Below are 27,834 nucleotides of genomic sequence, written 5' to 3' on the forward strand. Positions count from 1 at the left end.
ATGAGGAAGATGGCGAACCGCTGTTTGTAAACTTTGGGAGTCGTAGTGTTGGACACTGAGATTTTTTAAAACACTTTCACTGCATAGCTGTAAAGTTTAAGGTTGAAAACAAATTGTTGCATCGTCAGCCTACATGTTATTTATATTATTATGGCGACAGCAAACACCAAGCTTATACCTCAGGATATTCAAGGTTGGTAGTCTCCTCTTCTCTTCTACTAATCTACTTCTTATCTTATTCTATTATTCTGTCTTATATTAATATATTTAGATTATATATTAAGTTATATTCTAGATTGTAGATCTAGATTAAATCTCTAGATCTAGATCTATATTAAGTCTGTCACTAGGTCTACAGTCAACAGTCTCAAACACTGACTTAACACTACTTATTAACTTAACAGTTGTGAGTTAATCAGTTAACCTGTGACCGTACTGTCTGTACTCAGTAGTTAACAGTTAACACTAGAAACAGAAACTCAGAAACTTAACACTGTTAATATTACAGTAGCTAGAAATTGTAGAATCTAGATCTAATAATTAGACTAATAACAGTACCGTACCGTAACGTGTAACTTTACTTGACTAACACTTAACAGTTAAACACTAACAAGTAGGCCCTATTTCATTTTTATAATTATCAGTTTGGTACCTTTACCTAATTACAACAATATGACAAAATAATAGTTAAAAATACAAAGATTAAAGATCTAGGCCCATAGGCTAGATCTATCTAGACTAGATTAGCCTATGATTAGGGCTATCATTACGAGGGTTTTAAGGGTAATTGAGGCGAATGCATTTTGCTTAATAAGATAATTAGTTTTAAATAATCTGTCTACTTTACCACTTTTTAGCAAGAATTATTAATTTATTATTATGCCTACAGGCCTATGTCATGAAGTCATGATGAGTTTAGATAATGTAGACTAATACAATGCAATGTGGTTAATCTGTTTTGACTGGTTTTTTGCATCCTTCTTGCATTTTACCAACTCCTGATTTAGTGCTACTGTTAAATAGTAAAGCTACTAAATATAGAATCTAGTATGTTATGACTCTTTAACAGGGTTTAATATGGGGTAAATATTGACATTAGCAAGTTATAATGCCTATTACTGTATTTGTTTGTAGTTTACTAGCAATAACTTTAGAGTCACACACTTTCTGATAATGCTGTAATAATGCGATCTTCTTATGAAAGGGTACTCAGTTATATGTAGGGGTCGTCACGGCCTAGACTGCTAACCCAAAAGTCTCGAATTCAAATCCCAAGTAAAAGTGGCTGGGCATAGTGCTGACTACTTTTTATAGTTACTTATAGTAACTTCTTTTTGGAAGAGTCCATTATTGGTAAAAGAAGTAATCTGACTTCGTTTAGTGGTATTGTTGCTGATAACATTAGTAGGTTATATTGGTATTAGTCTCGCATTAAAATAATGATAAAAAAGATTAAAACGGAGCGTGACATTTCAGGGTAAGATTCTAATTTCTGGTTTCGGTAATGAGATGGACTAATAAAGAGTATAATTTTCATAGTGATTCTCTCACTCAAATTGTATCCAACTTCTTTTGCTGTGTTCTTCTCTCACTCTATTTGTAGCCTACTTCTTTTGTTGTGTTATTGCTACCAGGGCCTTAACCTTAATAGTGACACTGCAGAAAAAATACCTTGAGACCCAACACTTAAATTGTATTAATAATTTATACTATAACTTTATTGCCCTGCAACATAGAACATATAAGTACAAACTTAGTATTATGTAGGTTATTAATGTCTTCTGACTTAAAAAATGACTAACTGTATTGTTGAATAATGATCCAGACCATCAAGCTAGACCAGAGGCGTAGCGACCCTTCCCGACACCTGGGGACAAACTTTCAATTTGCACCCCCCTCAAACTTTCGATTTCCCCCCCCCCCCCCCCCCAAACTTTTGATTTGCACCCCCCCTTCAAACTTTCAATTTGCACCCCCTCCCCCATATATTTTTTTATATTTATAATGCAAAAATGCAGCTAAAATGAGATTTTAATTTGTTTTTCAAACCCATTTTGGCGCCCCCCCAAAGGTCTGCACCCGGGAACATATGTACCCCCCCCCCCCCCCGCGCCCCCTTCGCTACGCCTCTGAGCTAGACAACCATACCTAGACATTGGATCATGATCCTCACCTTCAAGTTAAGCGTATAACTAACTTAGTGTTTGGAGTCCATGTTTTTATTTTACACTTCCATGAGACTTGGGGATGAAATAATTTTTTTCTGCATCAAACTGTATACATAAAAATGATCATCTAAAGCATTTTTACTTTATCCTCTGATTAGATAGTGTGAAAGAGCTTCTTGAGAAACATGTGAAGATTACTCTTAAGAAATGGGTCAAAATGGAGGTTAGAGAAAGACTGGAACACAGAGTATTGGTCAGTGTTTATTTTATTGGCATAATAAAAAGTAAAACGTTGCACTAGAGAGTAGTCCATAAATGACATCACAAACCTAAGGTTAGGGTTCAGACCAGTGACAATGGAGAGTGGGAGTTGAGAAGTGTGATGTAGCATACATTTTATATTTCTTAAAGATAAAAAATGGCGAGAAATGGGGGGGGGGGGGGGGGGGAGAGAAAGCTTGGTTTTTTTGTTAGGATGTGGGGTTATAGAAGTATGGTGTAAAAAAAAAAATGCTCTAATTATGTAATAGCATTTATGGATTAACCAAATCATTAGATTTATTAATTTTTTACCATTTACTCAAAAAAAAAAATATCTGGTTATCTATACTTCTCTTAAAATGTATTAAAAAGTGAGTTTCATATATTTTATCAAGGCATTATCAAGCTGCAGACTATTCATTTTATCAGCAAAAGTGCCTTCAAAGGTAAGTTCCCTGTTAAAAGAGCTAGTTGTCTTTATCAATTCAATTAACAATATATGGAGGGGGGGGGGATGGACGAATTCTCTGTTTTTTGCTGCTTTTAGTAATTCTGCCACTGGTAGCTGAGTCCATACCTTGATGTCCTCCATCTTTATAAGCATATATTAGGTAAACATTGTAATTATTATCAATTCTTTTCACTGTAAAATAATAAAAGTTCAAGAATCAAAATGAGTTGTTATTGATGTCAAAAGTATATTTAAAGAACTATGTTATAATCATCTATCTTGAATTGATTTTCTTGAGTTGATTTTATTACTCTCTTTTTTTAACCTGAAAGCTAATATTAAATCTTGATAATACACTTGAATACATAGGTGTCATAGATATCTCCAGGCTTGTCGAACAAGGAAGTTTAAAAAACTTTTCCACTGCATTCATAGGATTGTTTCAGGTTTTGCCAAAAAAAATTCTTTAACCACAAGGAAGTAAATTCTGTTGTGTTTAAGGGCTGGGAGAGATCCTCACCTGTGCTTTATTTCAATTAATTACTTCTTTAATAACCTCTTTTTGGTTCTATAAATGTAGCAAAATGTATTACTCTGTACAATTCTAGCATAGTCACATGAGGGAGATTGCACATGTTATTTAACAACTAGCAAGTGGGAGGGGGTGGGAGGTTTATCATTTTGTTATTATAGATAGGAGCCACAGTTCAGTAGTGTATAACAATGATTTCATTTTTCAAAATTTCTTAATATAGCTCAAAATAGTGAGATTTATAATTGGCTCTATGAAATCCTTCTTCCACCTCAGTAACAAGTTTTTAAAGTCTCATATGCATATTTAATATGTATATGTGAATAACATATTTGCTACAGTTAAGTAAATAAAAAATGATTTAAGAAAATGTCATGGGTAAGATTACTCCAGGAGTATTCTCAACAACTTCCCATAATCTCATGGTGATAGGATGAAAGGTCTAGTAATACACGTAGGACAAACCCACAAAAAACATACAAACCCATAAATATACTTCCATTTTTAAATATATAGATGAGTACATGATCTACAATAGGAGTTTGTAAATGTGTATCTGAGTTGTGTCTGGAAATGTGTATCTGAGTTGTGTCTGTTTGTAAATATTTATCTGAAATGTGTCTGTTAGTAAATTTGTTTCTGAATTTTGTCTGTCTGTAAATGTTTATCTGAGAAGTGTCTCTAAATGTATAACTGAGGTGTGTATGTTTGTAAATGTGTATCTGAGTTGTGTCTGGAAATGTGTATCTGAATTGTCTGTAAATGTGTATCTGAGTTGTGTCTGTAAATGTGTATCTGAGTTGTCTGGAAATGTGTATCTGAGTTGTGTGTTTGTAAATGTGTATCTTAGTTGTGTCTGTAAATGTGTATTTGAGGTTGTGTCTGGAAATGTGTATCTGAGTTGTGTCTGGGAATGTATATGTGAGTTGTCTGTAAATGTGTATCTGAGTTGTCTGTAAATGTGTGTCAGAGTTGTGTCTGGAAATGTGTATCTGAGTTGTGTCTGGAAATGTGTATTTGAGGTGAGTATATGAGGTTGTGTCTGGAAATGTGTATTTGAGGTTGTGTCTGGAAATGTGTATCTTTGTGTCTGGAAATGTGTATTTGAGGTTGTGTCTGGAAATGTGTATCTGAGTTGTGTCTGGAAATGTGTATTTGAGGTTGTGTCTGGAAATGTGTATCTGAGTTGTGTCTGGAAATGTGTATCTGAGTTGTGTCTGGAAATGTGTATCTGAGTTGTGTCTGGAAATGTGTATCTGAGTTGTGTCTGGAAATGTGTATTTGAGGTGAGTATTTGAGGTTGTGTCTGGAAATGTGTATTTGAGGTTGTGTCTGGAAATGTGTATCTGAGTTGTGTCTGGAAATGTGTATTTGAGGTTGTGTCTGGAAATGTGTATCTGAGTTGTGTCTGGAAATGTGTATTTGAGGTTGTGTCTGTAAATGTGTATCTGAGTTGTGTCTGGAAATGTGTATCTGAGTTGTGTCTGGAAATGTGTATTTGAGGTTGTGTCTGTAAATGTGTATCTGAGTTGTGTCTGGAAATGTGTATCTGAGTTGTGTCTGGAAATGTGTATTTGAGGTTGTGTCTGGAAATGTGTATCTGAGTTGTATCTGAAAATGTGTATTTGAGGTTGTGTCTGTATGTATCTGAGTTATATCAGTTTCTAAGTGTGTAATTGAGTTTTTGCCAACTGAATAAATCATATGATGTTATGTTTTAAAAAGTAGCCTACTTTTTTTATTTAAAACAAGAAATGTGTGTTTCACTGGATATAAATAAAGCATTTATTGCTTAGATACGCCTAGATTAGAAATGATTAATGATTGGTCTTTCATGCTCTTTTATTTAATACCTATGTTTTATTAGTTTGTATAGAATGTTTATTTTCTTGTACTGTCGTTTTTTGAACATGCAGCTGGAAAACAGTTACCATTTTTTGGAGTTCCAGAGCATTGAAAGCAAAAAACCAAATCAGGTGAATTGATTATTTTTACTTTTTACATTTATCTGTTAACATTTTTTTTTCTGTCTACATACCAAAATTTTTATTTGACTGTTCCTTTTATGTGTATCAACAGTCAATAGTCATTGTAACAATTTTACATTGTAACTGTTTCTGTTTTTGTTGGTAGTTGACCCTGGCTGTTGAAAACAAAACCAATTTTTTCCTGTCTGATGGAGAAACTGAAGATATTGATCACATTATAACACACATAGGCATCAGTCTGAAGCAGATTTTTCCAACATTCCAACTGGAGTATGTAGCTTGTCTATAGAATACTAAAGTATAAGTTGACTTTAAAAACATTTGTTTAAATTGTAAGTACATGTTGAAATGTGCAATCTTTGATACATTCTATCTTGGTTTTCAGTCGTCTAATACTGAAAATTGATGTTCAACCAGTCGAACGTTTAGAAACAATGAACAGGTTGATCAAAGGCTTAGAAAACAAAGAAATAGGACCATGTGGAGGTTTTACCACTATGTATCAATGTATGTGTGATTTTCATGGTTTGCCATTCAGAGAGGAAGTTGCATGGGTAAGTTGTACTTAGAAGCTGATATGTTATAAACAACCATGGACAAATATTTACAAGTTGCAACAAACTAATAAATGAAGAGCTGTAGTTTTCATTTCTTTACTATAGGATGTGGACACAATTTACTTATCTCATGATTGTAGAGAGCTCAGACTTCAGGATTTTGATCATTTAGTAGGAAAGTAAGTTTGACATGTTTAGATTTTTCAATAAACTTATTTTAATATTTATAAAAACACTTTTAAAATTTTTAAATTGAAAATAAACAGGAACAAGTTTGTTAATTTTGTTTCATACAAAATAATTCTTAAATATGTAAATATAAAAACAGCTGTGACTCAGTTATTGAAAATCACTTGGCACTTAACAAAATATCTTAATTAAATAGATATATTATTTCAATTTCAGAGATTTAGTTCCAATTATTGGTGCTCTAGTGCATAATTCCTGGTTTAAATGTATAAATGCTAGCAATGTTAAATTGGTGAGTCATTATTATATAATCTAAAAAAATTTAGTCTGACAAATTATATTTGGTTAGCTTGGCTTGAAACCCCCTTTTTTAAATCAGTGTAGGTTTCCTTTGTTTATCATATAAAGAATTTTATCTTATAGTGTATGTAGGATGCAATAAACTTAAAATAATTAACAAACATAATGTTTAGACTTTGAAGCTTATATTAGGTACTAATGTATTTGATGACTTTTCCAAAGTTTTTCGCATTCTGTTTTAAAATAGTGTTTGTAATTATTTTCATAATCAAGTCTGTTGAAGCCTTAAATGAGCTTATAAAAGTGATAAAAAGAAATAATGTATTGGAAGAAGTGAACCTCAGCAATACAGGAATCAAACCGTGAGTTCTAACATTCACCTTTTGTTATGGCAGCAATAGATTTCTGTACAACTTTTTAAATTGTTAGTCATAATTAAAAAATAATGTAATGTTAATTATGTTTTCCTTTTTTAAAAACATTTTAGCGAGTTTCTCCAAAAGTTTTCCCTGGCCATAATCTCAAACAAAGATACACAGCTGACATCTCTAGACTTGTCCAATAATATTCTGGATGACAAAGGTATTCTAGGGGATAGAGTTAAACAATGATATTGGCATTGTACACAATTTTATTTTGTTCTGAAATATTTAACATTTATTGCTAGCTGTCAATCACCTTTTGGGAGCAATCAAAATTCTACCTGATGGTTTGACCTCATTTGATATTTCCAAAACGGGAGTGAGCACCAAATGTTTGAATAAAGTTGGTGAAATGTTGTCCCAGTCTCCTAAAATTGTTGCTGGTCTCAAGTCTCTCAAGCTCAGTGATAATGGATTGAAGGGAGAGGATTTTCCAGTAAGTTTTCTTATCCAAACTGGCCTTAATACATTGGTTGAGAATTTCATAAATATTGTATTCCATTCTCCTTGGATGTAATTTTTGTATGCTAATTTGAAGATATTTCTGAAGAATGATTAACTTTTTCTTCTGATAGATGTTATACAACTTTTTGGCTCAACCAAATACCCTCAGCTATTTGGATGTGTCAAACACAGACTGTGCTCTAGATACAGTAAGTGATTTGCAAGAATTTTCTCCACTAGTTTTCCTGTTGGCCCAGTGTTGCCAAAGTATTTTGTTACAACTTTTGCTATGCAACAACAACAAACAAAATTACAATCTTTTTATTACTTGGATCAGATCTGAATATGTTTGCAGCTAGCTGATTCTTAGAGTAGCATATTCAATTTGTTTTCCTTTGATTTATTGTATGGGCCTTCCCTTTCCCAGTCACCTGCCCATTGACTTATGACAGTATGGTGTGGTTGGTCAGGGGGGGGAGATATCTCTAGAGTTAAGTCCCCTGAGTCATATCAGTAAGATTTTAAGTCTACCCAGCTCTATTGGGTACCTGATTGGACTTGTGGAAAGTAAAGATTATTTGGCTTAGTGATGACTACACATACCAATAGCAATACATTTCATGTATATTTAAAATATTTTTTTTTAATAATTTAGCTATGTGATCCACTCTTAAGAGGTTGTCCCAATTTAAAAACACTGAAAGCATCTAAAACAACATTCACTCACAAAAAATCACGTGAAGTTATTGTTCCACAATCCTGGAAACAATTCTTTGCCACAACTTGCTGCCTAGAATATGTGGATTTTTCATATTGTAAATTGCCACCGGAATCTATAAGGTAGGTAAAAATTCCAAACTCTTTTTAATTGACAAAATTAGCTGGTGCACTTAAGCACTTATTTTTAAAAAATCTTAGGCGAATAGTTCAGTATTTATGTTAAATTGCATTCCTTTTGTTGTTGGTCTAATTATTGATATCTAGAGGAAATAAATGGTTAATACATATAAAGATATTCATAATAATGTAAGTGAATTTGATTTTGCCTTTTTGAAACATTATTTAGAGATCTACTAGCTGGTGTATCAAGCAATAAAATCCTTAAGGAGCTTTATTTAGACATAAGCAGCAATGAACTTGGCTCGGCAGGTGCTAGTGTCCTAAACTCGTATATTGGATCTGTCAAAGCTATTCAAGGCCTAGATATCAGCAACAATGGTATGTTTGTCCAATGAATTCGAAGCACCTGAGGTGTTTGGTGGTTGTAGTTGACTTGTTGTAATGTCTATATTGGACTGCAGTTAATACATTTGAAACTAATTTGAAACAAAATAAAAAAATTATTGTGCTATGCTACACATGACACCAGAAATAAACTAGATCATATACAAAGGATTTTCCTTTTCAGGTTTTGATGCTGATTTAAAAGTGTTACTTTTAGAACTTTCTAAGAATTCCCACATTAAGAATTTATCAGTTGGTAGAAATTTTTCAAACATAAAACCCAAGTAAGTCTAATTATGAATACAAATACAGCAATGCATTTGTAATAGTAATGTCGAATGTAGAAATTACAATGTAGTGTTAAGATAATTAAACATTTTTTAAAAAATTCATTATCCAATGATTTATCTTGATTTAATTTTTTCATGTTTAAGGTTTATGCCTGAAGTAATGACAGCCTTGACCAGTCTTTTACAAGATGACTCAGTGAGATTTTTATTTTAAATAGACATTTTAAAGTGTTTTTACTGAGCCGAGTTAGATTTACTAAGTCACAAGTTAGAATAGATATTTTTCAAAATTGTATTATTTCTTCCAGGTTTTAGAGTACTTGTCCTTGTCAGAATCTAAGCTAAAGGCAGATGCCACATATGTTATTAATGCCCTGGGCAGCAATGTTTCTCTTTTGGAAATTGACATTAGGTGAGTTGAGCTAACTGATTTTAGAACAATCAAGCATTATAAAATACATAGATTTAAACCCGTACATGCACACAATATTTTTATCAATATTTGCGTGAGCTTGAATTGCAATGGTATAAAAACAACTAGACATTGTTTTGTTATACTTTCTTTCAGCCAATATTTTCATTTGAATATGTCATGTGTATCTCTAGTGGCAATGCTATTGGTGACCTTGGTGCAAGGATGCTGGCAAAAGCTCTGCTAATCAACACAAAACTACAAAAAGTTGTTTGGGACAAAAATAATATATCTGCTCAAGGATTTGAAGATGTTGCAGAAGCTTTAAGGAGGTACATCAGACTTTTTGTTTTTATTACTCTTATCATATAATGCAAAAAAATAAATTACTGTATATTCAATATTAAAGGTTTACAATATATGACACTTAATGAAAAATTACAACAAGAAAGTGCAATGGAAAATGGCTGCTCTAGCTAAATCATGATGATTTATAACTTTGATTCTACAAAACAACTGATTAAATAGAGAAAATATCATTGAACACTAAGATTAATGTTACAGTACAGCAAATCAGTCAATTGAACACTGAGATCAATATTACAGTCTAAAGTAATTGTTTCATTTTAATTGTGCATCTATAACATTTTTTTCCTTTCACAGAAATATGACTTTAAAAAAAATGCCCTTCCCAGTTAATGATGCAGCGATATCATTACGCTTATATCCTGAGAAAACAGAAATTGCTTTGCAAAAGGTAGTTTTTAAATTTTTATAGTAATTTATACACTGTAATCTTTATGTCATGTGCTATTAACTTCATTAGCTACATTAGCTAAAATTTGAATGAGAAACTTATATAAAATTATCAACTTCTGAAGGTCTATGAGAAATTGGAAACACCCCATTATAAAGAACTAATTTTCTGGAAATTGATAAAAAACCAATAGTAAATTACTAATTTGATACAATACCTATATATGAAACTTAGTCAACATGACTGAAAAGGTTCTCAAATGATGATGTTCACATTCATTTAGACAAAATTGCAATACTAAGTTTTCCAGACTCAGGGAGATGTAAAACATCAAAATTTGTCAAAAATATGGTTTTCAATTTTTTGCTCGATTATAATATTCTATTTTATTTTCAAACATTAAATGACATGTAAGTTTTTAAAAATAATGGCTGTGGTTGTGTCATCTTGACTTCTACAGTCACTTTGTATACAAGAAAATAAAAAGTAAAATACCTTTTGAACCTCACGGTCCATGGGGCAGGTAAAGTAGAGTTCAGTTGTTTCAGTAACCACAGCATATGAAGGGATAGTGTGGTCAGCCGCCTTTACTTTAAGGTACCTATCAGAGCTGTGTGGACAGGGGTGTTATACGAATTTGAACCTAGGATTTGAACTCAAAGATTTTTGGGTTAGCAGTTGTATGCCATCCAACCTTGCCCTCCCCTTGATCTTATATTCTGTTTATAAATTGTCTATCAGATTGAAGCATACTTGCAGAGGAACCACAGTCCAAGAAGGTTTGCATCAGATCAAGCTTATAGACTACAGCAAGGATTTCTTATAAATTCAACTCAACAGGTAACCTTTTACTACAACTGAATATAGTGAACATTAACAACCAGCTGTTTACTGTCATCTTAGTGAACATTGATAAACATGTTTTCATCTCAAAATCCTCTGATCTTTAATTGTTCAAATTGTGTGTTTAGATGGTTGATAGTCTTGTGGTCCAAGTTGAGGATACAACAAAAGCACTGAAGGGATACAGCACATTGGATGTCTACGCTAAGGATGTTCAAACAGCAGAGAAACTGGTTGTTGAGGCCAATAGATCAAGAGGGGTAAGCTATTTTAGACGTGTTGTCTTTCTTCTCTAAAGGATTTCAATAATAACTTACACCATGTTAGTATTGTTACACTTAAGCGAACATAAAAAGAGTGAGAAAAAAACTGATATAGATCAATGTATGCAAGTTTTAAAGTATCATTTTATTCCTGCCATCACCATTTATTCAAGACTCAAGATATTTTTTATATTCTTTTTTAGCTATTTCCTGGATTGCAAGATATTGGACTTAAATCCCAAGCTGTGGGTAATCCTATCGACACTGAATTTAAATCAATGGCTGATAATCTCAAGATGATCATTGAAAAGCATATGCAGGTAGATAAAAAAATTGCCATGATTTACAACAGTTTGGTTAAAAAGAAAATTAATAAAAACATAATGAATTAAGCAAATATGTAACTTTCTATAATATATTGACAGTTCCATCTGTCATAGTAATGTCCTGCCAGTACAATTAGTCTGGTTGTGTCAACGATTCAACTGCTAAACTACAAAATACTAAAACTTGAAAATAAAAATATGTACCTTTTAAGATTATTTTGATGCATTGAAAAATTCATTTTTAGCAAATATTAAAAATTTATCCTTAAAATTCATTTTGTGATTTATAAGTGTTAGCAACTTGATTATATGCAAAAATATTTTAAATATGTAAATTAACCATTTCCAATTTTTTAATTCATTTTTAAAATATTCAAGTCAACCATAGAAGAGATGTTTAAATGTACATTTAATAACTGCCCAAGTGTTATGCAAAATCAGGTGAGTAGTAATCAGACATTTTAATACCTGTGTAATATATTAAGTAATGTACTTTTTAAAAACATTTTGGTCCTTACAAGCTGAAATTAAAGAGTCATGTTTGTCTACAATTTTGTTGCTTAAAGATTTTACAAAAGGTGTTCTAAAAAAATTTTTTTGCAGTCCTTACAAGCTGAAATTAAAGAGTCATGTTTGTCTACAATTTTGTTGCTTAAAGATTTTACAAAAGGTGTTCTAAAAAAATTTTTTGCAGTCCTTACAAGCTGAAATTAAAGAGTCATGTTTGTCTACAATTTTGTTGCTTAAAGATTTTACAAAAGGTGTTCTAAAAAAAATTTTTTGCAGTCCTTACAAGCTGAAATTAAAGAGTCATGTTTGTCTACAATTTTGTTGCTTAAAGATTTTACAAAAGGTGTTCTAAAAAAATTTTTTTGCAGTCCTTACAAGCTGAAATTAAAGAGTCATGTTTGTCTACAATTTTGTTGCTTAAAGATTTTACAAAAGGTGTTCTAAAAAAATTTTTTGCAGTCCTTACAAGCTGAAATTAAAGAGTCATGTTTGTCTACAATTTTGTTGCTTAAAGATTTTACAAAAGGTGTTCTAAAAAAAATTTTTTGCAGTCCTTACAAGCTGAAATTAAAGAGTCATGTTTGTCTACAATTTTGTTGCTTAAAGATTTTACAAAAGGTGTTCTAAAAAAATTTTTTTGCAGTCCTTACAAGCTGAAATTAAAGAGGCATGTTTGTCTAAAATTTTGTTGCTTAAAGATTTTACAAAAGGTGTTCTAAAAAAATTTTTTTGCAGTCCTTACAAGCTGAAATTAAAGAGGCATGTTTGTCTAAAATTTTGCTTCCCAAAGATTTTACAAAAGGTGTTTTGGAAGGAGCAAGTGCTGACGTATTCAATCTAATTGGGTAACAAATAAAACATTCGATCATCTTAAATAAAGTAGCAATAATAATTTCATGTCATTTGTAATTGAATTTGTAAGATAATTCCCAAACTTTTTAGTTTTGCGTTTTATTTTTAATGGTAACTTGTAATTGTAATTTTTACCATGAAATAAGACTAAGCAATTTTGACGTAATAATTGTTGTTTTAAAAGTGTTTTTTAAACATAATATTTATGTGATTCTCAGGGTAAAATTATCTGTGTGCTGTTAAAGTTTTTTTTGTTGTCATGTACTCAGTGAGATGAACCTATCCGTGGCTGCCCTGATGTCTGACAGGGTTGTTGAAGAAGTTATTAGTTCATTAGCAGAAAGCCTCAAATCTCTGGTAAGCTTGTTAGTCTGTTTTTTTTTTCACAATTAATAGTTTTAATTTAAAATGTTTCATTAAAGAAAAGTGAAACATTATTAAAGTTTTGTAAAAAAAAATTACTGACAATTAAAAAAATTGTGTATCAATGTTGTGTTCCCATCTATTGCTGCCATAACAAAAGTGAATGTTAGAACTTTTGATTCCTGAATTGCTGAGGTTCACTTCCTCTAACATTATGTTGCTTTTTATTGCGCCATTATAAAAATTTTTGATTAACATTTAGTATGTACTAAACTCAACTCTAGGTCTAAATTTGATACCAAATGAAGAACACATTTATGAACTTTTATCTTTTTTATTTAAATTGTTTATTCTATTACTGGACTATGCACACCTCAGCTGATTGCAAGTTGTCCTAAATGGATGTGTCTGTGAATCAGATAAAGCATCTAGAAATGGCAGGAGAATTTCAATGCTATTTTTTAATGTTCAAGTTTTACAAATTTGCAGACATCTGAAAAGTTTTTTAACAGTTTCCATTTCCTCCTATTTTTGTCCATTCTATCATGGGTTCATCTGATTGATACACAAACAGCATTGAAGAGTTCAACATTTGTTTACTTATGTTTAATAAGATTTTCATTTTTAAACAAATGCCAGAAAAATACTCGTCTTAAAATGTGATAAATCTGTTTTAGAGCAAACATCTTGGTCTGAGAATAAGTGGCATCTACCCAGAAGAAAATCAAAGAGAGTCTAATCATTTGGTAAAGATTGAATTTAAATGTTATTTTTTTAATGAATTGATTGGATGAATTTTTTTCTGTATAATCATTTTTGTTTATTTAGTTAATCATTTTTTAGTAATCAATTAGTAAATTTCACTTTTTTTTTGTCTAAACATTTGGTAATTTTTTTTTCTGTCTAAACTATATTGTGATGGAATATTTATTACTGTCATATAAGTTAGAACATTTTTTGTTCTATCAGAATGGTATATTTAACCTAATATTTTTTAATGTTTAGTAAACTTTCTGCGTTTTTACCTGCAACATTATCATTAGTCATTTTAGTATAATGACATATTTCTATTTTGAATTAAGTTTTTTTAAAAAGAGATGGCGATTTTACCATCAGTCATTCATACTCTTATACGAGACAATCTGGTTATATTTTTTTAAATAAAATGATCTTATGCACTGTAAAGCGAATATGATTAAAAAGAAACATAGTTTTTTAAAAACTTATTTTAATTATTTGTTATTAACCTGTCATATAAAGAAGATAAACCCAATACATATTTTCTCCATACAATTTGGGACATAATTGAGGCATTAAAGGGTAAACATGTCAGTGTTTCAGTTTTTTACTTATGCATTATAATTATGATTATTTATGTTATTTTAGCAGCTAATTTATGTGATTAATGTAATCCATTTTATTTTATTTCTAAAAAGGATGTTCCAGTAATTGAAGGCAGAAGGCAAACAGTTTTAAAATTGAAAACACGTCCTCCATCAGTTATAGGTAAGGATTTTTTTGTCTTTTTTATACACATGATTTTCTCAAGGGCAGGTGAAGTCATCTGTATTTTTGACCATGGTTATATAAAGAGATTGTGTTGTCAGCAGTATGCACTTTCCTGACCTAACACGCATCTGAGCTGGGTGGACTCTGGGTCAACTCTAGCCACATTTCAACAAATGAACCCAATGATATAGTTCTCTTTAAGATACTCTTATTACTATAAATCAAGAATAAATTTATAATGCATTAACCATTCTTAGAACAAGGAACACGTGCTTGAAATCAATAACTGCTAACATGAGTTTCTCTATTAGAATGGGGACAGTCTGTGTATAAATAACTGCTAACATGAGTTTCACTATTAGAATGGGGACAGTCTGTGTATAAATAACTGCTAACATGAGTTTCACTATTAGAATGGGGACAGTTTGTGTTGCTAAGTAACAAAACTGCAGTATTTTGACTGCAAGAGCTTACAGTATTTATAGAAGGATGATACTATTTGTATTAAAAACCTGATGTCTTAAACAACTATGTTTTATAGAAAATAACCAATGCCATAAAATGATAAATTCTCAGGAATATAGATAAGGAGGTGTTACTTTTTTTGTAAGCTTCTCTTTCAAAGTTTTTCATTTTTTATATTTGTAATTAACTGAAATTGTAAAATATAATTCCTACTTTTGTAAAAGATGTTATTATCAGATCTATGTTTTATTTCCTAGGCTATAGAAATAAGAATTAGATTGGACAGCAGTGGGTTAATATGTTATATTTTTTTTTAAATTAATCTAAAAAAATATGAAGTATATTTTAAACAGTTTAGAAATGGTAATGTTTACCCAGTGGATGTAACAGATGTACTTAGAATAGATCTAGGCTGTCATGTGCACAAAAAATAGTTTTTAAAACTCATCTGGTGCCAGATCATTACAGCAGAGTTTTAAATAAGCTGGAAGATGCTGAAAGATATGATGGGCCTTCATATCAAAGCATTCCCATCTTACTCGTATCAGGTAACTTTTGTGGGAATGGCTTCTTTTATTTTATTCTTAAGTTGTTTTCATTGAAAGAAAAATTTCTCTCAACCTAAAAATTTGAAGAAAAGAAACACAAGGCTAATTATCTCTTTTTCTGCTAGCCTGTTTAATTTTCTACAGGATAACATTCAACTTGTATAACTACTAAAAGTGCTACCATTATATTTTAAGATACTAATTTATAAATGTGGTTTAAAAAAAGGCCTCAACCAACATATTGTAACAAGCTTATAAACTTTTTAGCCTAAGACAAGAATTTTTATTTCCAAATACTTTACTTACACCAATAGTAACCTTAGAAGAACCAAAGTTTTTCTGTTAATTAATAAAATAATAAGCGAACAGGGTTGAATACAAATGTTAATGGTGTTACTTTTTGTGCTACATTTGTTAGTGTTTATTTAAAATTACTTACTAGAATTACTATGTTCTTCAAGTTTTTAAAAATTTATTTATATTTCAAAAGCAAGTTAAATATTTTAAATGTCTTTTACAGTTTACTAAAGTTTAGTATGTTTTTTCAACATTTCGTGTGCCTATATTTAAAAAAAAATAAGTTAATACACATTGATGAAATTTTCAGTCCTACACACATAACAATATTTTCTAAACTGATAAAGCTTAAACGTATGTAGTAAGTAACTGACAAACAGACAATCATTTCAATGTAAATTTTTCTCTATTATTTTATTTTTCTAATCTTTTAAATTTAGTTAAATTATGGTGTGGCATTATGTTTTTTTTAACAAACACAATAAACAAGAATAGAGTGTTTTGTTCATTTTTATGTGCTCCATTTGTTTGGCACTGAAGATATTTATTTGACTTAACGTAGAAAGCATTGCTGTTCACTGCTAGTGCTCAAATATTTGTAGAGCAGTGCATGAGAAGAAAAGTACATTTCATTCATGTGCTATTTTTGCTTCCATAAATACTTTTTTAATTTGATTTTTTTTAAAAATTGTATGTTTTTGTGTTGGCATTGTATATTTAAATCTTTTAGTAATATATTTAAAACTAAAAAATAAATGATTCTCTCTAAAGAACCGTAAAAATATTTATTCTGTACCTTTAAATTTTATAGCCTATAAGTTTTTTTTAGTATAGCATTAGTTTCTACGAATTAATCTACTTACTTGATTCATATTCTATTTCTATTTCAGTACATGATAAACCTTCACCGCTGCTATTAGCACCAACACCCTCACCAGGTAACCCTGATATTTGAATCGAGATTTCCAAGAGTTCTTTTATTTAAAATAATAGACATAACCTCATCCAAGATTTGTAATATTTCTTAAACTTTTTCTAGATGAGCCAACCCCACAAACATTGCAACATATTACTAAAGCAAGACCTAGAAGAGAAAAAGCTCATAGGCCAACCAGACCAGTTGTTCATATAGGTAGGTCATAGTGTGATCAATGTCTACATCTTCACAGTACTTTCAAGAGCTTAGAGTTGTATCATTATGGCATCATTATGTCAAATAAAATTGTGAATATGTTGTGTTCTTAGCAAGTATTATATATAATAAAAAGATAATTTAAAACTACACAATCAAGACACTAGCTACCTTCTGCTTCTAGGCTCTACAGAGTTAGAGGAATTTCCTATGAATGGTTTTGTACCAGAAGCAGCACAAGACAGCTCAACTTCAAATGATCAAGGAATTTCACAATCAAAGACCAAACAGCAAGATCCTCCAAGGTATTCTATTTGCTCTCACTAACATTTTAATTTTTATATTTTTTTAGGAGATTAAAATTTAAAAAAAATTCAGTTTTTAAAGTACTGCTGCTTTAAATATTGTCTTCTTTTGCCAGTAAATCTGATAAGAGTGGGCCCAAAAAAGTAGCTAAAGAAAAAGATACAAAAGATGGCAAGAAAAGGTAAATCAACCTATGTTGTTTAGTCTTACTTGAGTAGTGCTACATCAATCAAACTATGTTGTCTAGTCTTAGTTGAGTAGTGCTACATCAATCAAACTATGTTGTTCAGTCTTACTTGAGTAGTGCTACATCAATCAAACTATGTTGTCTAGTCTTACTTGAGTAGTGCTACATCAATCAAACTATGTTGTCTAGTCTTACTTGAGTAGTGCTACATCAATCAAAATATGTTGTCTAGTCTTACTTGAGTAGTGCTACATCAAACTATGTTGTCTAGTCTTACTTGAGTAGTGCTACATCAAAATCATAGTAATCAGCATTGTCTATTTAGTTTAGTCAATAAAAACAGAATGTAATATAATGTATGTCTTATGGTATGTAACTGCCAAAAAATATATAAAAAATATTTCTATTTCCAGCATCTTTAACATGTTTAAAAAATATTTCTATTTCCAGCATCTTTAACATGTTTAAAAAATATTTCTATTTCCAGCATCTTTAACATGTTTAAAAAATATTTCTATTTCCAGCATCTTTAACATGTTTAAAAAAAAATTCTATTTCCAGCATCTTTAACATGTTTAAAAAATATTTCTATTTCCAGCATCTTTAACATGTTTAAAAAATATTTCTATTTCCAGCATCTTTAACATGTTTAAAAAATATTTCTATTTCCAGCATCTTTAACATGTTTAAAAAATATTTCTATTACCAGCATCTTTAACATGTTTAAAAAATATTTCTATTTCCAGCATCTTTAACATGTTTAAAAAAAAGGCAGCAGTTCCTGCAGCACCAGCTAACACTACCTCAGCTGATGCTAAACCTGGCAAGAAAACTGAATTGGTACTCTTTGATTTATAATACATTTAGATTGATTTGAGTTGGGCGTAGTTAAACATTCTTTCTGTGGCTGGTGTTATTCATACAATGCAACATGATAAAATTAGCTTAACCTTTATTTAACAAGTGAATGACATGGAAAAACAAATAGATTGGCAAAGTCTATTATTTGCTAATTCACCAGCATTATTTTGCTTTAGATCTGTTTCGATTCTCAGGAATTTATGTTGTGATATATTATCAGGGTTTCTTTCAAACATTTTTCTTCAGTGGGGGGGTGGGGGGGGGGGGGAAGCATGGACTAGCACTGGTTAAAGTAAATATTTCACGTTTAATTTATATATTTTGTCTTGGATGGGCGGTATACATTCTTAGAGGGGGGGGGGGGGTGTTTACCCCCATCTACTGGGAGAGACGCCTGAAAGAAACTGCTTACTGTGACATGTAACTTGAAGAAAAACAAATTGAACACAACTGTGTATTGAAAGGGTCACACTGGCCACTACCATCTACTACAAACCAAACTTTCATGTTTTTAACTGGTGAAATAAGAATTGGTCCAACTTTTTGTAACATTTAACTAGAAATCATCTTAAGTCCAACACATTTTTTTCCAGACAATAGACACTAAAGCTGATGAAGGTTTGATAGAAGCTCCATCAAAGCCAGAAAATGAGATCTTACCTCCCCCTACACCCAAAACACCCAAAATCAAGATTCCAGTAGATAGAGTGGCCATCTTGCCACCAGTTGGTGTAACTGTATCCCAGCGTACAACTTCAGTGACAGAAGGTGACTCATCTTCAGGAGTTGATGAAGTTAAAAAAGGTAGTTGTTTCAAACTACATTCAAATACATGAAAGTAATTTTTATGGGTAAAACATTTTTGAGTTGAGCTAATATCTCATTAATTTTTATAATAGACAAACCTAGAGGTACAGAAATGAAAGAAGATAACTCCAAACATCCCCAAAGCTTGGCCAAAGTGCATGTTGCTCTAGGTGGATCAACCTTGTTTCAAGAGATGAAAGAAAACCAACGCTTTTCTAAATACATGCCTTCACTCGATGTAAGAATTTCCTTTAATCTGGTTTTGTACTCTGTCTTTATATAAGATGAAAACATTGTTTTCTTAAGTAAGCTTTAATTATTCACATGTTGAAGTTTTCTGTTTCACACCTAGTGTTTAGTTAAAGATGTTTCACATAATAAAAAATGTTGAAAACTTGAAAATACCTATTTTTATATGAACTAACCTCAAAAACAAAGAAAAATAATAAAATGTAGACAATTTGATGTGTTAATGTTTGCTTACAGGAGAGTAAAAAGAGCAGCAATTCATTGAATGAAACAAATAACAATGAGAAAGAGAGGACAGATGAGGGAGAAGAGGAGAGACTTTCATTATCTAAACACAGTCATCAGTTGACAACATCCACATCTGAGTTACACAAGAATGAAGCAGAACATGTTGATACAGCAGTTGCAGCCCGGCCCGCTGAAGCTTTCAGTTCTACAAGCAAGCTACAGCCACCCCACCCTAGAGTGACCAGTGGCTCCAGGAGGCCTGTATCCACAGTTGAAGAAGCTGAATTTGTGACAGACATTCCTACCTGCATGACAGTATCTACACCTGAGGTGTTTTTTTCTGATGGTAAAAATTTATTCATAACAACAGAAAAATTATATACCCTTATATTTATTTATTAACATTGGATACATTGTAAAAATAAATTACTTATATGTGAAATGAATTTGAATATCTATAATTTCCTTTACTTGAAGCATCTGGTAGTAAACCAAAACCTCCAACAAAGCCAAGACCAGCAGTGCTGCCAAGACTGAAGAAAGGACTCTCTAGTTCTGATGATAATACAGGTCAGATATTTAAGAAACTCCGAACTAGTTGGTTACAGATTACTACGGCTTGACAAAACAAAAATTATCATATTTGTAGTCAAAAATATTTGAACAAATGTTTCTATTAGGTAACAGTGCAATAACCCATACATTTAGCTTATCCAAATATTACTTTTAAAAGCAAAATTTAAAGATTACTACATACATTAATAAACTAACAGATCACTAGGGCGAGTGATCATTAAGTTGCTCTAAGTGAAATTATTCTTGGTGAGGGGGGGGGGGGGGGTATTAGCAAAGGAGAGGTAATTACAGTGTTAAGGCCTTGTTTAGTATTAATGGCAAGATTTTAGTGCAAGTTTTAATAAACTTTTACATAGCCAATTTCTTGGTAATTACATTTAGATACATATCTATTATATATGTATCTAAATGTAAATACAAGGTTGTATCAGAAGAATTTTTCCAGTGAACTACTCCTAATGTGGTTTACCTTGGGAAAATGCCAAACTTTTCTGGCAATGGACAATTAGCTTACAGGCAGTAAGCCTTGAGCTAGTTGCTCAAGACAAATTGTAACAAGGATAAGTTCTTGTAATCTGAACTGCTGATTATTAGGACGAATAATTGTGATCTCCTGATGTAGTCTCATTAATCAGAATTAGCTGTAAATATTTAAAATTATATAACTTTTATATGCACTAAAAGAAATCAAAATAAATGTTTTAGTAGTGTATTAAATAAGATTTGAACTGTAGCGTATAAACCTTGTACTGTATGTGTTTTTGACATGAACACTTGGTTATCTGATTGATAGAAACAGCAATGTGGTCTATTTATAAACCTTCCTAACACACTTGAAAGTAAAAGGTTGCCCTCACAGCTTAAATTTGACAGTCTCCTACGGGGAATGTTGTAATAACAATTTCTTCACACCATCTTATTGCCTGGCTCGCTGCTCCACACAACTTTTAAAATGAACCTTCACCTTGAACCTTCACGTTGTATAAACTTGTGCTTCACTTCTTCAGATATATTTTCAAAAAAATAGCCTAAAGAATGTGCCTAGTTGATAGAATGATGTTTGTGAGTATTGGCACCCAGTGAATATTTGTTGACTCTATGGCATGTGTATTGTTTGGTTTTATTTGAATACATGTTTGAATGATTTGAACTTTTGATATACTTTAGTGTAGATTGGATCTACTCCATGCATTCCTGTTAGTTTTCTAGTTGTGTTTTTTTAGTTTTGCATCCAGTTTTTTTTAAAGATGACATGCTCAATAAGTGTTTGCTTGTATGTTGTTGATCTAGATTTTCTTGTTACTCTGAAATTTTAAATGTGCTTATTGAAATTTTTCAAGAAATTTAGACTGACATTGAGATATTGAGGCATGTGATTCAAATAATATAGATAGGGAGGCAGACCACTTAATCCCAGAAACATTCCGGGAAAAAATGAAGTTAAAGCCAAATATACCATTAGAGGTAGTGATTGCTGTTTCCATCAGAGATGCTGTCATGTGTAGTTGCATGGTTAAATCTTTCTTTTCTGTCACTGTGTGATACAGAAGTTTCAAGCCCCACAACTCCAGTTGCCCCATCAGCAGCTAATCAGGTAGACACATCAGAGTGTCTACGTCCTGCCAGTGACTCAGGGGTTGTCTATGATTCAGCCACTCTCAGGCTGTCTGTCAAGGACAAAATAAAGAGAATAAGTCAGAAAAGTGACTCACAGAGTATTCTCCCCTCTAACTTAAACCCAACTGCTGTACAAAAAGATGATGATCAGCTGAAAGAAACACACCCCAAAGGTGAGGAGGGAAAGGATTTATATTCACCACTTTAACCAATGCTAACAGCACATCTAGTCAATGACAAGTGCTACTTCATATTAGCATTTTCATGGTGGCACAACTAATCACTTACTAATTAATAATTGAAAAAATTAGATTAATAGGAATAGTAAATTATTGGCTTTCTTATTGGTACATTTTAAAAATTAAATTATTTGTTACAATTTTTTTAGAGGGAGACCAGCTTTAGTTTTCAGCATTAATTTCTAATCGTTAATTTGTAATTAATCTCTGCTTTATGTATCAAATTGTGAACATCGCATTCCTCTCTAATGATGATTATATTAATTTCAGTATAAAGCCATTATTTATTAATATAGCCCAAAGTATCTCTCTCTGTATATAAATAAACTAGCTTTTAAGGCTGTTGGAAGACAGGGGAAAGCAATTTAGAAAAAAATGTGTTTTGTTAAATTTTAACTTGTCTAGGTCAGTTCCTATGGATACAATTGCATAGAAGCAACTTGGAATTGTAAAATAATACAATAGTATCATTGAAAATGTTTTAATTTATTTTAATGGTTTATTTATATTGTGTTTCATACAGATAGAGAAACTTAGCAAATCATTATATCATTATAACCCACTCACCTGTCCACTCCCCACCCGACTCCATCCCTTCTTCACACCCTAACTCCCAACTAACCTCTCCTTAACACACCACTTACCTACTAAATCAAAGAACACATATTGTTAAAATATTCCTACTTAATATTTTTGTTTTCCAATTAATAGAATGTAGAAGTAACAGACCTATTAATAAAAGATACTAATAATGCTCATTAAATAGAAATTCATTATATTAATAATTATGCCACACAACCAGTCCAGCTATACCTGTTGGACTGCATGCACAAAGAACTAAACATAACTGTTCAATCTGAAAAAATCACTGTTGCCCTTTCCCTGTAATTCTTTTGCCTTGTTCTATGTTCTTTAGAGTTACACTTGTTACTATTTTGGTGTTAATCTAATAATTAAAAGAAATGTAAAAACAAATGTTGGTTTTAAAAGGTAATCAAATTTAAGACATATTCTTATGATAAACACTATAATCTCAATACACTAGTTATTTTAAGTTTATCTAATTAAGTGATATACAACTTCGTCACTTATATATTTATGTCAATATATATGTACACACAGCGTGATAGCTTGGTTAAAGTTGTTACACACCAGCACTGTGCTTTGGTACAAAGGATTAGAAGCCTTAGAAAGTTTCTTGCTATTTGTAAGGGTACATATTTATACACATGTTAAACAATACATCAATTTCATATGATAGAAATTAATTACGTTCAGATTAATATTTAGCTACAGTCTTGTCTCATTGTATGCTCTTTTATTAATTTTTTGCGCATTTAATATGTGCATATTTTTTAAATTTCTCCCATTACACAGAAAATTAAAGTGTTTATCAAAATTTAAGATGCTAAATTGTACTGTTCTACACAGTGTGGGGACAAAACTTTTAAATAATTTTCTTTTAATTATTGTAGAAGGTCTGCATTCAATATTTACTGATTCTAATAAGAAGTGTACCTTAGCAGTGTGTAAAACTACATTTACTGGTTATTGATTGATGGAAATAATCAAACTTTTAAAAAAACTGATGTATTTAGTTTCAACCCTTTGTTTCAGTTATATGAGTCACAAAATTTTCATGTGTTTGACATGTTCATTTTCAATTGTAGAACATTCTAAAAACGAAAAATTATGTTTTAATTTGTTGAATATCTGTTTAATAAGATATCTAAGTGGGAAAGGAAGGAATTCTCATGTTTTTTTTTCTATTATAATATTAATTCAACTTTTATTAAATATATTTTTGTGATCCATATTTTTCAGTCCCTTAAAATTATGATAGTTATCTGTTTAAAATAATCTAACATTTTCCATCCTTTTCCAAAATAAAAATAAAAATGTTGAAAGCTTTTGAATCAGTTTATTTATCTGACATTTTTCCTGCTTATTTTCCTGTAGCTGATTATAACCAGACAATTTATTATTATTTTAAGTTAACATTTTTTCCCCCATTTCCCCAGACCCTCACCCATTTTCCATGATTGTACATATAATGTCCTACCTCGAGATCATTCAAACACATTCATGTTTAGGATGTCTCCATTCTACCAGTACTGCTGTTTACTTACCCCATAATACAACAACTAGCATATAAGATGACATGAACTTTTCAAATTTTAAAATTTATGAAAATATACTCAATATAAGAATTTCCTGGGTAAAAAAGTCATCTTATATCCCAAAAATATTTTGATTGTTTAGATCAATAAAATTAATCAAACAAGGCTACTACAATTTGGTCACCACAGTTAGAGAGATTAAATGTTTTCATAGACAAGAGTAACTCAGAATGATATCAATTGTATCATTAAAAAAAACTTCATTTAAGCATGTAAGTGTATGATGAGCACTTGAGAGCACTAGATTCTCATCTAGTTATTAGATCAGTTATTTATGTCTATTGTGAACAGCCTGCATGTTACTTTAGTTTTTTCTTTTCTGTTAGCCTTGGAAGAAAGTTAGAGGTAAGCATGTGCCATCTCCTCCAGCCTAAGATAGCAATGCTAATAACAGTACAATCTTGATTTAATGGTTTACACAACTTACTTTATATAATAACATAATTATTATTTTCAAATTGAATAAAACAGTTCTAATTTTAAAAAATTTAAAGTAACATGGCTTTTCCATGTCATCTTAAATTTTAAAACACAGAAACAGATAACATCTGTCAAATAGCATTTTGCAAGGATTTGTATTGTTTTTGTGACATTTGATTTTGTTCAACTTGCTTGATATTCTTTGTGAGTTTTAGTGTGGTTTCCCTGTCTTGAATATTCTTTAATGTTACAGTGATTTCAAACATACTACTTGTAAAAGTTTAAATTTTAAATTCTATAAATAATTCTTTACATTAGTAGTTGAGGCTAATTGCCATAGTTTTAAATGAATTACATGCAAATGATATTTCTTTATTACTATTTCTTTATACTATGTGGACACACCTAATTAAATATCAAACATTCTAAGTTTACTGGGCTTTCAAATGTTGTATCTCTTATAACCATGAAATGTATTTAACTTTGAGTATTATCTGAAAGCTTCCAAACCCCTTTTTCTTGTATTTTCATCCATCACCGTTATATTTGGATCATAGACCACCATATTATAATATATAATATAATAATAATATAATATAATATATATATATATATATATATATATATATATATATATATATATATATATATATAATAACCTATCATATATATATAGATATTTATGTATTGTCAATAGATTTTAATTTCTATTAAACAGGAAAAAAGAATTAGAAAATTTCCTAAAACAAAAAAAAAGAAAATGGATAGGAACTTGGTTTTATATTATTTATTTTTTAAAGTAATTTAAACAATTCCATTATCTTAACAATATTTTTCACACTTTGGCTAAAATAGTTTAATGCTGTTTTTGCTTCATAGTTTAGTATAATAAGGAAATATGTAGAAAAAATGTTTAGAAAAATGTTTTGGGTAATCTAAATCCATTTCTATTAGTTTATCTTTTCTATCTATTCATCCATTGATGAATGCTTACTTATATAGTTCACATAGAAAATGATTCCTTTATTCTAATTGAGATTTTGTTTCAAACAAAGTGTTTTCACATCTCCAGATCCAAAAGAGGACATGCCTTTAATAGAGCATGTTTTAAAAGAGGATATAATACCATCAGATGGGAGCACACTGACAGATGAAGAGAAGAAAGAGGAAATAAAACCAGTGATATCTACAGAGCAAGATGATGAAATCATGGTGTAGATAAATACAATAAATGCATCCTAAAGGTACAGCTCCTTCAGAGTAGTAGAAAATGTGACAGTTCTATTTATAGGTAGCTGTTGAATGTAACATCACATGTGAGTGTATTTTTAAACAAATTAGTATTGAAGAAAGCATTAAAATACTTGATTTAAATTTAATTTATACATGCTTGTGGTCATACCTGTCTCTGATTTAGTACAAGGGATTAAAATGTTGGGCAATTTTAAAAGTATTATTATGCACAATATTTGCTGATTTTTCTTTTACTTGAAGGGAAATAAATATATGGAAGGTTTCACTTGATGAAGAAAGTAGCAATCAGATGGTCATAATGTTACATTTATTCTTCGTTGATGTTAAGTGAAATCAAATGCTGTTACAGTTATGTCTTTCTTTAAATTGCTAAAAATGCAAGATAATCAAACATTCATACAATATTTAAGTATTACATATTGATTACATTTATCTTTATTTCACTACAATACATATATCTCCAATGTTATAGATTTGATTTTTTTTTTCAATTATTTCTTAAATCTCATATTACTTAACATCAAGAAAATAATATCAAAAACTGTTTATGCAGTTCTATCTCTGATGAAGTTGAATCAAGCTGATTTACATTTTTACTTATAATAATTATAATATACTGTCTTTTAATTTTCTTTTAAGTTGTCCAATTTTTCATGTCTTAATCAATTTACACAAAAGAAACTTTAAAAAAATGTTTCAACAATCTTTACCTACCTATTTTCTTTTGTTATTTTTATTTGGAATGTGCAATCGGTTGAGATGAAATACCATCAGTTACTTTTGATCTTACACTTTCTTCAAATTATTTGTTGTGGAAAACCTCATTTTCTTAATTTACTTTTAAAATATTTTTTTAAAGTTTCCAAGAATAACCTCTTAAATAATAGTTTTTTATGTTGATTGAATGGTTGGCAGCACTTGGTTTATATTGACAAACCTGTCATTTAATAGATTTTTTTCATGTAAATTAAATAACGGTAGCTCTTGGTTTACATGTCAGATCATATCCTTTTTTAAGTGCTGTAGAAATGGAATTTACCCAGTGGCGTAGCGAGGTCGGGTGTCACCCGGTGCGGCACTTAATGGTGTCACCCCCCAGAGGCGTAGCGACCCTTCCCGGGGACAAACTTTCAAGTTTTCGATTTGCACCCCCCCCCCTCAAACTTTTGATTTGCACCCCCCCCCCCACTCAAACTTTTGATTTGCACCCCCCTCAAGTTTTCTCTCTAAATTTTGCTATTTTTTGCCTTGGTGTCACCCCCCCCCTAAATAGTGTCACCGGGTGCGGTCCGCACCCCCCGCCCCCCCTCTGAATTCACCACAATGTTCAGACAATTGATTTGAACTTCTAAAATTTGACATGCTATTCATTCATCAAGCTCAGATCAGTACAAAAACAGTATTGATGTAGATTCTAGTAGTCGCAGCACCATTAAAAGTTATCACTGAAACCAATCTAATTGCTTTGGCCCTGCTGGCACCCGTTATTGCTGAGTCAAGGTTGGCTGGTCTAGTTCAAGACAAGCCATACCATTCTTTTGTACTTAATATCTTCATAGTATATGTTTTGTAGTTGCTTTGTACGTTAAAAAACTACCCCCATATCCAGAGAAAACTGTAAGTTTAAGACTCATGTTAAACTGGTGTGATGCGAGAAAAGGCCTTTTAAAAATCAAACATTACGTTACCAAATAATTTATATAGTTTTTTTACTGTAATTAAGAATAACATCTATAACGAATTTGTGAAGGAATCTGTTTTTGATTATATAACAATTTGAATAGCTTAATTATATAAGATAACATGT

At 30.9% G+C, this 27,834-nt stretch overlaps 1 protein-coding gene across 6 annotated transcripts; it reads left to right on the forward strand.

Annotated features, from left to right (window-relative positions):
* LOC131941113 (F-actin-uncapping protein LRRC16A) lies at positions 1 to 27,187 on the forward strand. 6 transcript variants are annotated; one of them, XM_059300120.1, is made up of 40 exons: positions 1 to 193; positions 2,327 to 2,421; positions 2,825 to 2,875; positions 5,329 to 5,388; positions 5,546 to 5,670; positions 5,786 to 5,954; positions 6,063 to 6,136; positions 6,363 to 6,438; positions 6,720 to 6,808; positions 6,934 to 7,028; positions 7,114 to 7,304; positions 7,444 to 7,521; positions 7,968 to 8,152; positions 8,379 to 8,530; positions 8,721 to 8,820; positions 8,971 to 9,022; positions 9,135 to 9,238; positions 9,433 to 9,570; positions 9,902 to 9,995; positions 10,737 to 10,835; positions 10,967 to 11,098; positions 11,305 to 11,421; positions 11,806 to 11,868; positions 12,673 to 12,782; positions 13,059 to 13,146; positions 13,830 to 13,898; positions 14,589 to 14,658; positions 15,585 to 15,674; positions 16,862 to 16,909; positions 17,011 to 17,103; positions 17,288 to 17,408; positions 17,525 to 17,590; positions 18,343 to 18,436; positions 19,051 to 19,261; positions 19,357 to 19,502; positions 19,751 to 20,087; positions 20,219 to 20,311; positions 21,865 to 22,107; positions 24,680 to 24,698; positions 25,846 to 25,965. In XM_059300120.1, exons 1-39 carry the CDS (start codon positions 151 to 153, stop codon positions 24,694 to 24,696), a joined length of 4,278 nt encoding a protein of 1,425 aa, XP_059156103.1. In that variant the 5' UTR covers positions 1 to 150; the 3' UTR covers positions 24,697 to 24,698; positions 25,846 to 25,965. The 6 variants fall into 6 exon arrangements, with proteins under 6 accessions (XP_059156103.1, XP_059156101.1, XP_059156106.1 ...); XM_059300118.1 differs by lacking the exon at positions 24,680 to 24,698 and having other exon boundaries at positions 25,846 to 27,187; XM_059300123.1 differs by lacking the exon at positions 21,865 to 22,107.
* Positions 27,188 to 27,834: the final 647 nt, after the last annotated feature.

The sequence above is a fragment of the Physella acuta genome, unplaced genomic scaffold, assembly GCF_028476545.2.
Source record: "Physella acuta isolate Inbredline_101_S28 unplaced genomic scaffold, ASM2847654v3 ptg000345l, whole genome shotgun sequence".
NCBI lineage: Eukaryota > Metazoa > Mollusca > Gastropoda > Physidae > Physella > Physella acuta.